This window comes from Antedon bifida, chromosome 7 (genome assembly GCF_963402885.1).
Source record: "Antedon bifida chromosome 7, ecAntBifi1.1, whole genome shotgun sequence".
NCBI lineage: Eukaryota > Metazoa > Echinodermata > Crinoidea > Comatulida > Antedonidae > Antedon > Antedon bifida.
The window spans coordinates 5,905,658-5,919,426 of record NC_136232.1 but is presented as its reverse complement, the minus strand read 5'-3'; the positions used below and the strand labels follow the sequence as shown (position 1 = coordinate 5,919,426).

Here is a 13,769-nt window from a genome sequence, read left to right as displayed (position 1 = left end):
AGATGGGTATTGAGTTGTGCGAACCACTGTACGTACGTACTTTACGTGATTAAAACATAGTATTTCTCAGTGGCGTAACGGCTATGAGCGCTCACTGGCTAAACCCAGGGGCCATGGAACTTATGGGGTCCTGAACAAAGAGGCATTACAATTATAAATATGCCAAAAAGGCTACAAACGCCAAGGGCCGCTTAAGATTTCTAAACCAGGACCTCAGGCCTTCGCATTAGGCCTACACCACTGGTTTTTTTCTTTAATGTTCAATTACGCCTATAAAATAAACATGTATCAATTTAACTCAGATTTTTTGCAAGTATTACTTGTAATCTTTTCTTGCTTTGTTTTCTTAATTATTGAAATTGATTGTTACCAAATGAATGAATAGCGCGGGGAGACATGACACTAAAGTACTTTTTTAAATGAATGTTCCGGGAAACTTATTTTGTTGACAATGTTTAAACATTAAATTTTGAATTGATTTATGAAATTTCTTCCTGTCACTCATAAACATATTAAATATTAAAGTGAATTAATTGTAAGCCTATTGTCATTTATCAGACATTTCTATTAACTAGTCATTAATTATTCTTTCTCACATGTCGTAGCCTATTGATTAATATCGTCGGGACAAACAAGGTGTATTTGATTATTGTGTTTGTTCTGTCTCCTAACTTAGATTTGCTGTTTGACAACGGATAAACTTTGGACCAAACTAACTACCACAATTTTTTTTTAAATTGAAAAAATAACTCCAGACATTGTATCATTACACCGAGAAATTGAAACACAAATGGAAAAGGGAACTTTTACAGAGAATTATTCCATTTCGTAGTAGGTAAAATATTATAAAGTATTTAATACAGTATACAACTCTTATTAGGGGACACTTTAGGAACCCCAAAAAGTGTCCCCTTAATAGGGGTATTTCTGAGTGGAACGCTCGCGCAATATCATTTGGGATATTCCCGTATGCCTTTTCTTCTTTTGATAGATTTACTCTTCCTTTCCCACATACTTGGAAGCGAGAATCCGAGGCACCTTTCCATTTTAATTTATTTTATTTGATGTAGGCCTACGAATATAAAGCATGTGAACATTTCAGACTTGTAGCATTTGGCTTTTCAACCTTCGACCAGGTCCGTCGCTACCGACGATCAGAATACTAAACAACGAGGCAAGATAGTGGTAACTATTTGCGGGAAGACTTTGAACTCACGCAGATTTAGTATTAATATTTAAACATGTTAATATTAAACTCAATGCGTTTAGATAAATTGAAATTCAACTGTTGCAGTAGAAAATCCTTTTGGGACACTTCCCGTGAAACGAACTAGGAAAACTTGTTTTAACACTACAGACAACACCTATTAAGGGGACATTTTGTTGACTCACGAAGGTGTCCCTTAATACTTCTTCTACTACGTGTAATGAATTACTCTAAAGATCTGTCTACACTATCAAACTAGTTTGACAAAAAAAAGTGATGCACCCAAGTGATATGCTCAAATATGGTAGTGATATGACATCATCATGTCCATACATAAGCACATCACACTTATTTGTCAAACTAGTTTGATAGTGTAGACAGAGCTTTAGACAAGTCCAATTATTCTTTTTTTAAGGAATTACCAACTATGAGATTAACATAGGTCCAATTTAGTCATGCAAATAGCAAATAATTTTTCCTTTTTTGTCGCAGGGTTAATGATAATATATAACATAATACAGTATAATTAATAAGGTTTTTATATTTTATTTTACATTGCAATTTTAAAATATATATTCATACATAAGTAGCCATTTGCAAAAATTCGATACTTGAAACCAAAAAAAAAAGAAAAACTAAAGACATCGCCTCAGTGCATTTCCTTTGAATAGGCCTATTTACAGTTATTTTGCACATATTATATACACGATATTTGCTTTCTCACTATTCGGCATATACATTTTTATTACTATCAAAAAAGAATAATTTTTATTAACAGATTTGCACTTAATGATTTGCATAATTATAATTTCATTACTTTTTCATGCATAGTAAACATAATAGCTGCCACAGAATTAACAATATTACTAAGATTGCATATTAATTAATACATACCCTAACGTTGATGCTTGGTTTCTAATAGAGACGCAACACAAGGACGTAACGCAAGTTGACCAATCATAAGCGATGGATTATTCAAACTGTTGCTAGTCATTGGTCAATACGCTTGCGATGCGTTTACGTCCTTGCGTTGCGTCCTAGTGAGAAACAAGCTTAAGGGTATACTGTACTATGATTAAACAGAATAATTATTAACATTAATAGTTATTTTCACAATATTAATATCAATGATTTCTAAAACACTACTACATAATCTAAAATTAGATACTACAGTTTCAATTTCCCGTAAAGCATACAAAGGGTTATTTAATTTCGCCAAAAAAAAAAAAAGTTTCTATAGGTACTTTTACACATTTGAATTTGATTTATCTATTTATACTTCCTATGCAGCTTTTTGATTTATTATTTCAGATGTCCAATCAGAATTGAGCATTCTATGACTGACAGCCTCAGTGGTCTAAGGTCTAAGTGGTAGGGTTGTAACTGCACATAATACTGTATAAATGGATGACATGCCTAGCACAGTATTGTATAACTGTCTTAAGCTCTGTCTACACTATCAAACTAGTTTGACAAAAAAAGTGCGATGTGCCCAAATATGGTAATGATATGACATCATCATGACCATTTATCGGCACACTTTTTAGTCACATTAGTTTGATAGTGTAAACAGAGCTTTAGAAAGATGGTATGCAGAAGTCTGTCGCACAGATGACCTCCTTTTGCACTCAGATTCACTATATTCTCAACTGTATCATGTTACTTATTCAGCATAATTATGCCGGTTGCCGTTTCTCGCTTTCTATTCAATTGTATTCCAAGAAGTTAAATATGTTTTAATTTCATTTTTTTATGGGCCAGTACATGATATACATACATACAGGATATTAGTAATAAATCATGTTAAATCATAAGGACAATGTTTCATTTATGTTTTAACCATACATTTTGTAGATCTAGATTATTATAAAGTTTGCCAAAAGATGTAAATTTCCATTCATGGTTTTTCATTCTGGATCAAAATTATTTCCTTCTCCTTGTCTGATTTCATTAATAACTTAATCTAAGACACAGCTACAGTATATATCATAATTTCAACAATTTAAAATGGAATGTTATAATGAAATATCATTATTAACTAATATATAATTAATACAACAATTTGCAGTCAGTAGATATATAAAAAATAAACAATCAATTATCACAACAAAATAAAATAGTTCAGACAAAATAATAAAATGTTATATCTTCATTGACAATGTAACAAGATTTTATTTTATGTTAAATGGTGAATATTTCTTAACAAAAAAAAAAGTTTAAAATGTGAGACAAGGGCTTCTCAAATCATATTTGGCTGAAAAAATCATTTATCATTTATTACTGTACTTATCATATAATCACACTTTATTATCATTCTTTGGCATTAAATAATTCCTTTTCTATATACATGCTAAAACTTTAATACAGTCTAAAGATGTTTTCGCCAGTTATAAATGACGCGTGGGAGTTTATAAATTAGTTAGTGTATTTGCAATATACAGTATTTTCATTAATTGCAAATTCAAATACATACCTACAGTAACTTTTTCTATCGTTTGTCATTTTACTTTTGTTGTTGTTCACCATGACGATATAACTGGTGGTCTTGGAAGGGGTGGTTGAAAGCTGACATGGTGATTGCCGTTAATCTTGTTGATGTTGGAGTAATGTTGTTGATGAGGGGACATGAACGGGCTAGGCTGAGAACTAAGTCTAATCGAGCCAGCCTAAATAAAAAACAAAGAATGCAAGGAAATATTAAAAGTACAGTAGGCAAAAAATTAATAGTAAAAAAATATATACATATATCATTACTTTATTATAAACATAAGTCAAATTAGAATGTTGCTATTTGTGAACATAACTATGTAAGAGTGTGTGGTGCAGTGTGTTGAACGTTGGATTACTGATCGTGAGATGAGAACGAATATTATTATTATAATCATATCAAGCATACAAAAGTATGCTTTATATATATTTTTTACTCTAATTAAAGGTGAATCATATAGACCTTGTATATTATTTTTACCTTGCTAGATGTTTTCAAAGACTTCTGTGGCGAAATGTAGCCTGAACGATTTGAGCTTGCATATAAAACACCAGGAGTTCGGTCTGGAACAGGTTTTGAATTCTGTGATCGTGATTGTCTGCAGTAGCTGCTACCATCATTACCTAGCGTCCGCACACGTGGTTGTCCGGCGCTAGGATGTGTAGAATGACCAGCATACTGTCCAGTTGGATGTTTGGCTGGCGATAATGAGGACGGTTCTATTTTAACTCTGAAAATAAAAAAAATACAAAACATGAAAATACGGCAATGTTTAAAAATTATTTTAATGCATAATGGTCAGTTGTTGATTTATACACACCTTCGTAAAACGGTAGTCGGTCTGCCGTTAATCTCTACCTCAAACGCTGGGTTTGGGTTCGATTCATCTCCTTTATCATCGTCGGCGATGTTCTGGTCAACTGACATGTCACTCTCCTGGTCATAACTGAGTGCTGTCTTGCTGAATCGGTGAGCAGCGGTTGTCCAGGCCACAGCTTGACCACTAGGTTTGCATAGGATAGTTGTACACTCTGGACCAGTTCCCCATTTGTGTTGTTCTTTCCATAAAAAGTCTGTTGGGGGATTGTGCTGCGCTAGACTGGACGCTGCCCATATCTAAGTATAAAAAATGTACATAACATATCAAACTTTTGTAAAACTTGAGTTTTGGCAACCTTATACGCATTTTTTGAATAAAAGTTGTGGTATGTGTCGTCCACACCTGGCTGCAAGTTGCAGGCTATTCTTGAAGGTGTCTATTAAGGGTTTTATTCTAGATTGATGCATCAAAATGATCCTGAACCTACAGTAATAGTTGAGAGTGCCTTGAATCTTGTACGTGGTGGAAACCTGTAGACTGCTACTGGATGACCTCCGACATTCTGCTGGATCATGAAGCCACCAACTTCCTCATCGTGAATGTTGGATGCATTGAAGAGGCGCACAAAACGTCCCTCTGAATTTAATTCCAGGAATTTTAGGTTGCCGGTTGTACTAATAACAAATTAAAGTAGTAATGAAAGATATAATAAGCTACATTTTCATTGAAATGAATTGCATTTGTTTTTTTCCTCTAACTCTTCCTTTCAAACATTACATTTATTTCTTGTAAATTAGCTTGTAATGAGCTTGTAAATACATGTTGTTGATTTATCGTACCTTGATGTAGCTGTGGTGTAGTCATGTGATGTCGGAGGAACTCTGTAAACACCAGGTGGACTGGATTTGGGATGAATCCGTGGGGTGACCACAGTACTCTTGTGGAGGTCTCCAAAAATAGAATCAAAGTAGTCTTGTCCCTGTCCCATCGTTGCTGGTACAGAGAGAGGACGATCTAAACGGCAAACAAAATTGGTAGAAATGTATTTAGTAATTTATAAATTGTTTGCAATAGCTAAAAAAATATTAATATATTATAAAACTATTTGAAAGGTTTACAGTATGAAATATAACAACTTACTTCTTGGTGTTTTTATGGTGTAACTAGTTGACAAGCCTGTTTTATTTGCAAAGTTTCTACTTCTGACTGGACTTACTGTTCTTGGACGAGAAGTAATGGAAACACTTGCGCTTGGTAATGATATAGCTGTCGGTACATGGGTTGGTGCTGGTGGTATATGGCGCAGTCTGTAATGATTTTAAAATAACGCAGGTAATCAATAATTGAAAACTTAAAAGTAATCAATAGATATTAATCAATAATGGTCATGTTGGAAGAATTTCATCTGGTTGTGGAATAGGTATTAAATAAAATTTTGTTTTGGTTGTTCAAAAAGAAATTTTATTTAATAATGGTCATATAAATTCCTATACAGAATGACATCATAAAACCATCTCTGGTCACAATCCAGAATAAACCGGTTAAAACTGGTCCTTACTTGTTCTCTTCCTCTTCAACTAGTACCTTCAGTGCCTCAATCTCAGCTCTCATTGGTGACTTTCCATCAGTCGCTAACGTTATCTCACGCATCTTCTGCACTAGGCTGTCCTGCATGTCGCGCAGCTTGTCTTCTAGGGCACGCACATGTACTGCTGACCGTTCTCGTTCCGTGTCCATTTGACGATTCAGGTTATTGTTCTTCTGCTCTGTAGCAAGTAACTGAAATTAAAATCATTTACTTCTTAATTTTGTATGATGCAGTTTTACAAATATTAGGTGCTGATACAAATATTATATTTGAAGATATTTGACATTTGAAAAAACATTTGAAACAAAATGTTGATGATATACTTACTTTATTGTTTAGATCTTGATTGTTGTTATTTAGTTGATCAATTTCTTTCGCTAATCGGCCATTTTCATCAGCAAGTTGTGCCATGTTTGCAGCATCTAGATCCATTTGATCTCGAAGCTCTTGTAACTATGGAAGATAAAAACCATATAAAATATATAAATTTATCTTTAAGACCTTTTTATTGTTAATGAAAAATGGAAAATGGTATTTTATTTTGATCAACAATAAACATTTGTATCTGTATTTTGTTCTTTTTGTTTTTTAAAAAAAAATATTTTTATTTCTGATGTTAATAATCTTGCATGCAATAAGAAAGGTAATGCTTATGAATATGTAATTATATAATTCCAATGTCAGTTGAGTCATTTAAACATAAATTTTTACTTGTTAAACTTTCTACACCCAAACAAAATGTGTTTCTATAAATGGTCTCATGGCATTTGCTAAGTGAAAAAATTGTTATATTAATTATTTTGGCACGTTTTTATATTGATATATATACATAAATGCAACATTTATTTCAGTAGACCAATGATTTCAGATTAAAATCTGTACATTGTTTTTTATATACCAAAATAAATAAAAATTGTTTTATTAAAGAAGAAAAAGCTTCATATTGTTATTAGTATTGAACATACAGTTTTTTTTTTCACTTATGATAAAATCTCTAACGCTAATTTCCCATCAGTTACTTGAACTTAGAAACACTAGAAAAGTTCTAAACAAACACATTAATCATATTTTGGACACCTTTGAAGAGAAAAGCAAATAGTGATAGCTTTTGAACTTTAATAAATAGTGGACGTTGCATAGTAAAGTTGAACAAAAAAAATAACATATATGCTGCCCTCTAGAGGATAAAAACTTTCTGGGGATCAATGCTTTGCAAAAAGTTTAATGTGTAGATTAGGAAATGAGACTGGTTTGGTTGATGAAAAAGGCACATATTTTGAATATTGTTTTGATTGTGACTTTATTAATAGCAACTTTTCATTTTCATTCCGTCTATCGAAAAGTTATTCTGTGCACGCCCAAACAGGAGCATGCATGCACAGAATGACTGTTGGACTCAATAGCTGTGCAGTTTTTTGCCGCATGATGAAAATGAAAGGTCGCTACTATTATGTTATGTTGACTACCTGTAAAATTTAATAAAAGACAAAAAGTAATTACATTTTGATGGTATGTTTTCTCTGATTCATCTTTAAAACTTTGAAGCTCCTCAGCAGCAGCTCTTTTGACTCTTTCCAACATCTCTTGTAAGGTGTTATCAGGCTTGGCTAACTCCCGCACCCTAGCCTCCAAGGCCAGGATGTGATTAGTCTTGTCATCCAGAGTGTGTTTTAAGTCAGATACCTCTTTATCATTTACTTGCTTGTGAAAATCCAGCTTGTCATGGAGGATCTGGTTCGAATCTTGAGCCTCTTTCCGTAGAACACATTCTTGGTCCAATCTATAAAACACAAATTAACAATAAATAAAATAGCACAGTAAAAAAAAAAATAATTATGAAGAAAAACTCGTTCTTTTCAGAGACACTATCCTGTGAAACAAACGAGGGGAAATATATGTTTTAACACAACACCTAAACCTATTCAGGGGACATACCTATTGAGGGGACACCACTATTCAGGACACCCTTATTCAGGAGACACCCTTATTGAGGGGACACCACTATTCAGGGGACACCCATATTAAGGGGACACCACTTTATATTGGGTCCCGAAGGTGTCCTCTTAATAAAAGTTCTACTGGATGTTAATTTTGTTTTGTTAATTCATTTACAAATTTTGGCATTACAATATATTTTTCTATTTGTTCTTTCCTTTATTTTGTGACAGTCAGGTAGATTATTAAAATAATAAATAAATAATTTAAAAAATAAAATTAATTAACTAACTAACCTGTGTTGAATATCTTCAGTATTTTTGTGTAAGTTTGAATAGTCATCTTCCAAGTCGTGTAACTTGCGTGTTAAGTCCGCAACAACTGCCTGTGACGTTTGTAAATCCACTTCCTTCTGGGCACATAAACGTTGCATACTCGCCACATCATCATTCAATGCCCGTGTTCGTTGATTTTCTACCGACAACCTGTAGAAAAGATGTTAAATGCGTAATGCTTCTAACTATAATGAATCTCATTCAACAATAAATAATATTGGTAGAACATTGATGATGTAATACATTTTTATAAAACTAATGGTGGCGCTATCACTTTTTTTCTCCATTTTTGTATGCTGATCTGCAAACAGTATTGTCAATAAAAATGAAAAGGGTTTTTTCCATTGGTACAACAACATACCAGAATGTGAATTTAAATAAAGAATGAATTCCAAATTAGACTTTACCTGTCTTGTAAGTTTGCAGCCACTTGCCCGTTGCGGTGTGCCTGTGTGTCCGCTGATGTGTGAGCGGCTGCTGTGTCTTCAAGTTGATGCCGCAAATTACTCAGTTCCTTCTCGTACATATTCTTAATAACTTCCACCTCATCTTCCAACATACGCATAGAATTGAGCAATGAAGATGAATCAACCTAAAGGAAACATTACAAATTCAAAAATTACCATTTGTGCAGAGGGGGATTCAATGACAACTTCTAATTTTCGAGTTATATCTCGCTCTTTGTGGAGAAAGGCCATAGTTGGTTTATCCAGGTAAGCTAGGCACGAAATAGACCTTAAAGATTAGATTCTTATCTGATTTCATTTAATTAATAAGCTAGAAACAATAAAAAAAAATCCAAATTAATTAACAATTTTAAAACTACATTACAATTTAAATGAAACAAATTTAAATTTGATAAATATACTGTAATATTTCTTACAATAAATAATTGGGAAAAGAAACTTCCATCTTTACTTACCCGATTGGCTTCTTCACGCATCTTTCTAACCTTTCCAATGTACGATTTGTACCTGTCATTCAGTTGCTGTAGCTCCGCCTTCTCCTGTTGCCGTGACAATGGAGCTGGTGGATATGTTGTAGTCATTATGTACCGATGCGGTCTAAGGAAAAAGTATATACTGTATAATAATAAAGTAATTTATAACAAAAATCTATCAATAACATTTTCTCTTTCTATTTATTTAAGAAAAACATCACTTAACAATAATTTAAGTTACAGGTAGACCCCTCCTTTAGGACACCTTATTCAGACTAAACCCCTATTAAAAGGGACGCTTGTTGTATATCTTAATAAGGGATCTACTGTATACACATTCGAACAAGCAACAATGAACATAAAAACTAGCCACTTTTCTACTAATACCATTGATATTAACAATAATAGCAAAAAGACAAGCAAATATATGTTAAAGACATATTGTCCCCCAAAAACATGAAAAATAAAGATTAATAAAATCAGACTTTGAATATATTACTTTGTAGTTTTAATAAAGTTAATCACTTCGTAGAAAAAAAACTTGGAAAAAAATTGATGTTTTCACTTGTTTTTGTTTTTAGTGTACAGTAGTATAATTTAATCAAACCTCAATAATTATTACATAACAACTACTCTACATTAGTACTGTACTAATTAAGCTACTAATAAAAAACATAGCATAATATTGTTACTACTAACGAAAAAATTGATTATACCAGACAAAACACAATATATATAAAATAAATATAATATTCTTACAGGTATGTTCTATAAGACATTGTTCCGTCCATTCGCTGTTATCATTCAAGAAACAATAAATGTAGAAAAATTATCGAAAATGTAATGCAACACCACGATCACTTTACAGGCAAATTGTTACCATGACATTGCCTAGGCAACAGTTACAAAGAAGTTTGAATAATGCTTTTTGATGTTTTCTTTTATTCTTAATGTAAAAAGAACCGTAATTTAGTAGATTTATGAGTATTGTATTGTGCCTTATGAAAATGAGAATTAGATATAACAAAACTATTGATTTTTGTTGCTTATAATTTATATAGATAGAAATAATTTACAATCGATGAAGTGTTCGAGTTAGATAGAGAAAAGCTCACAGGCTGAAAGGGTGAAAGTGACAGATCCTCTAAATGTTGTCATGCTGTATGAGAAAAAAAAAGATTTTAAATTTTTTGCTTGAGTATGGTGAATTAGGTACCATCTAAAAATGGGTATAGAACATAATCATTTTCCAGGTTTTTACTTTAACACAATGCTTAGAAGATTAAGGATCTTCTTATGCCATCCAGGACGTGACATTTCTTTTCGTACATAAGTTGGGGACCCCTAATGAAACGTCACAAAATAAGCATGAATATTCATTAGTCACATCTATAAGAATTGACTTAATTACAATTCGCTAATGCAAACGCTTTCCGTCGAGCCGTCTGTGTAGTCGAATTGATTACTTTACATGTCGGTGTATAGGGTTCGAATCCCATGAGCAATTTCTTTTTACTTTATAGTGAGAGATAGATTATTTACAGGGTTAGGTTTAAAAGTTATATTTAAGAAGGACAACAAAATCCTGGATGACACTAAATAATGATATATAATGCCTTATAGACGATCAAAGTAAGACATCATAAACCAAATTATTGGATATTTAGACAAATATCAATAAATTACTGATGGTAACATGCTAGTATCTATAGAAACAAGACAATTATTATCTATTGTATTATTAACAGTATATTATCTTTTAATGATCGATTGATATTTCCGCATAAACTAACAAAGATATGGAGAAAATATATTTCTACTAAAGTTATATGTAAGTTTTTTTTAATGTCTTTTATGAATGTTTTGAATATATTGCAAAAAAAAAAACAGGACCATATGTAAAACAGGTACAATATCTTTACCTGATATGTTTTTATCCTGGCTAAATTATAAATAATTTTAAATAAATAAAAAAAAAATAAATAAATAAAATGTGATTAGTATTACTTCTTACAAAAATGACATAAACCTAGTCTGTCCCTATTACAGTATCAAGTGTCACATAAATGTGACAATTATGCTAACTTAATATTAAGTAGTCATGTAGACACGTTGTTGGAATGTGCAACCAGGGAGACTTCTAAACAACACACTGTTTCCATTGTGTGTGTCCCTGTACCTGTAAATACCTGGCTGTCTGCACCTTTCTCACATTCATGTAATTTCTAGGTTTATCGACTCTGGTCTGTTAAAGCGTTATTGTTAAATAAGTTAATGACTGTTAATTTTATTATGTTTGATCACAAAAGAATTTTTTGCCTTATTTAATTTTGTTGAGTAATGGTTATAGTATTATTTTGCACAATAATATTAATAATAGACTAGTCAAGATTTTTTATATATTTCTGCTCTAATAAGATGCTGTTTGTATTTTATAATTAATACCAGGGATCGAATTTCCCGATGGCACCGACAGCAATTGCTGTAGAAAGGGCCTTGAACTGCTGTGGTAAACCCTCATTTCGACGGCAAAAAATTGTTGCTGTTAAAACCTACCAAATATTAAATTATCAGCACCTACAATTTCCCAATTTTTGTTGAACATTTTCAAATTATAGAACATTCCTACAATATTACTTATTTTGTTTTAGCAATGCTTGACGTAAATTCCTTTTTTTTGTACCGTTAAAAATGTCAACATTGTAAACACAGATAAAACTCTGACTGCCGTATCACTAGTATCATCATCTATAGGCTGTTCCTTACATGGATGATGGCATGGACCAAACAATAATGAAACCAGTCGCCATCTATCTAGCACTAACATACATCTTTACTGTAGCTAAATGTTGCTATTTCCCAACATTTTACCATTTCGTCGCAGCCTAGAACTAAAGTGAATAAATATGTGTTTATGGTAACTTTGCTGTGCTGAATTCAAATCTGCTTTCATGTATAAATATATTAATTATAACATTAAACTACAGGACTTTATTCTCTTTCTGGTATTTGAAAATAATATATAATACTGTAATGTGTTTATGTTTTTATTGTCTTTATGATTATGCTTATGATTTTATTTCTTTTTATTTAAGAATCCTATGAGACAAGTCAAGTGTTTTTCACTCAATCTAGTCTACTCATTCAATTATTGGTTTATGCATGACTTTTGCATTTCCAGTGACTTTTTTGGTGGAATATAAATGACTATTTTGCAAGAGCATAAGACTTTGAATCTTTTGTAATACAGCAGTATCTGTAACCAAGTTGCAGAATAATTGTCTTAAAAAATGTAAGAAAGAACAAATCATGTGAACATTAGGAAGAAACAATATAATAGAATTATATTCTAAAGGATTAAGCCACTGAATAGATAACCATGTCTTAGAATCAATAGCCATTCAGGTATACAGGTTTAATGGTAATCTTTTACTGGTAGGTATTGATTTGTTTGACGACGTCACTTAAATACACACAGTGTACAATATAGGCCTAGAAATTGAACATAGGTTTAATAATAATATTAATAATATAATTAATATAATATTATGATTGAGAAAGAACTCAGATCTCAACTTTACAAATGATATTTTTTCTTTCTGGATCAAATACTTGTGACTTGTGTGGTGGTCTTACACAATTATCTATAGGCCTAGCCTAGGCCTATTCTATATTATATTAATAATTATATCATATTAATAATTATTTATTTTGCCAAATAAAAACATGGATGGAATAAAATGTAAGTAAATAATAATCAATAATAATAAGGCAGTATTACCTAAACCTAACTAGTCTAGGGCCTACTAGTAGTACTAGGCCTAGGCCCTAGGGGTAAATGCTATTTTAAAAAAGATGCACATTTAATAATTAATTTAAGTTAGGCCTATTCATTTTCAGTCTACAAAAACACATACTAACTAGGCCTCCTAGGCTACTTATTTATTATATTATTAGCTAGGCCTAACTAGCTAAACTTGGGGCGTAGGCCTATACCTACTGCTGGCTATAGTATAATAAAGTAAGAACACCACAACACAAACGCCGGGATGTGGTAGATAGAGAGAACAGATCATCATTCATATTCATAAAAACATACTGGCCCGGCCTAGCCTACCTAGTCCTACCTAACCTAGGCCCTAGTAGAGGCCAACCACTCTACTTTACACTACAAAATTCGATTGATAAAATTGATGTTTAAGCTTACTTTTTCTATAAACCTTTTTAGTTTTACCAGCGGTTTCAACACATGGTGCACTCAGGAAATTGTGTTTAGATTGCTTGACAAAACAACGAACAATACCACGAGTAAGTTGTGTTGATTGTTGCTAAGTGAAAGAGGTCAAGTAATTAATTGCAACAACCCGGAAATGATAATTGATAATCGGAACTACGCTCTATTGAGCAACACCCCAACAAACCACAAACCGCCATCAACGACACAGTACATTTTTAG

General features: G+C 32.2%; 1 protein-coding gene across 2 annotated transcripts; it reads right to left on the bottom strand.

Moving 5' to 3' along the window:
• Positions 1-1,826: 1,826 nt before the first annotated feature.
• LOC144847828 (lamin-A-like) lies at positions 1,827-13,741 on the bottom strand. Of its 2 annotated transcripts, XM_078704361.1 has the most exons (13): positions 13,521-13,741; positions 9,296-9,437; positions 8,781-8,965; positions 8,335-8,523; positions 7,604-7,883; positions 6,431-6,556; positions 6,074-6,294; positions 5,656-5,822; positions 5,355-5,529; positions 5,003-5,189; positions 4,516-4,811; positions 4,176-4,425; positions 1,827-3,873 (listed from the first exon to the last, which is right to left on the bottom strand). In XM_078704361.1, exons 2-13 carry the CDS (start codon positions 9,419-9,421, stop codon positions 3,727-3,729), a joined length of 2,349 nt encoding a protein of 782 aa, XP_078560487.1. In that variant the 5' UTR covers positions 9,422-9,437; positions 13,521-13,741; the 3' UTR covers positions 1,827-3,726. The 2 variants fall into 2 exon arrangements, with proteins under 2 accessions (XP_078560487.1, XP_078560488.1); XM_078704362.1 differs by lacking the exon at positions 13,521-13,741 and having other exon boundaries at positions 9,296-9,505.
• Positions 13,742-13,769: the final 28 nt, after the last annotated feature.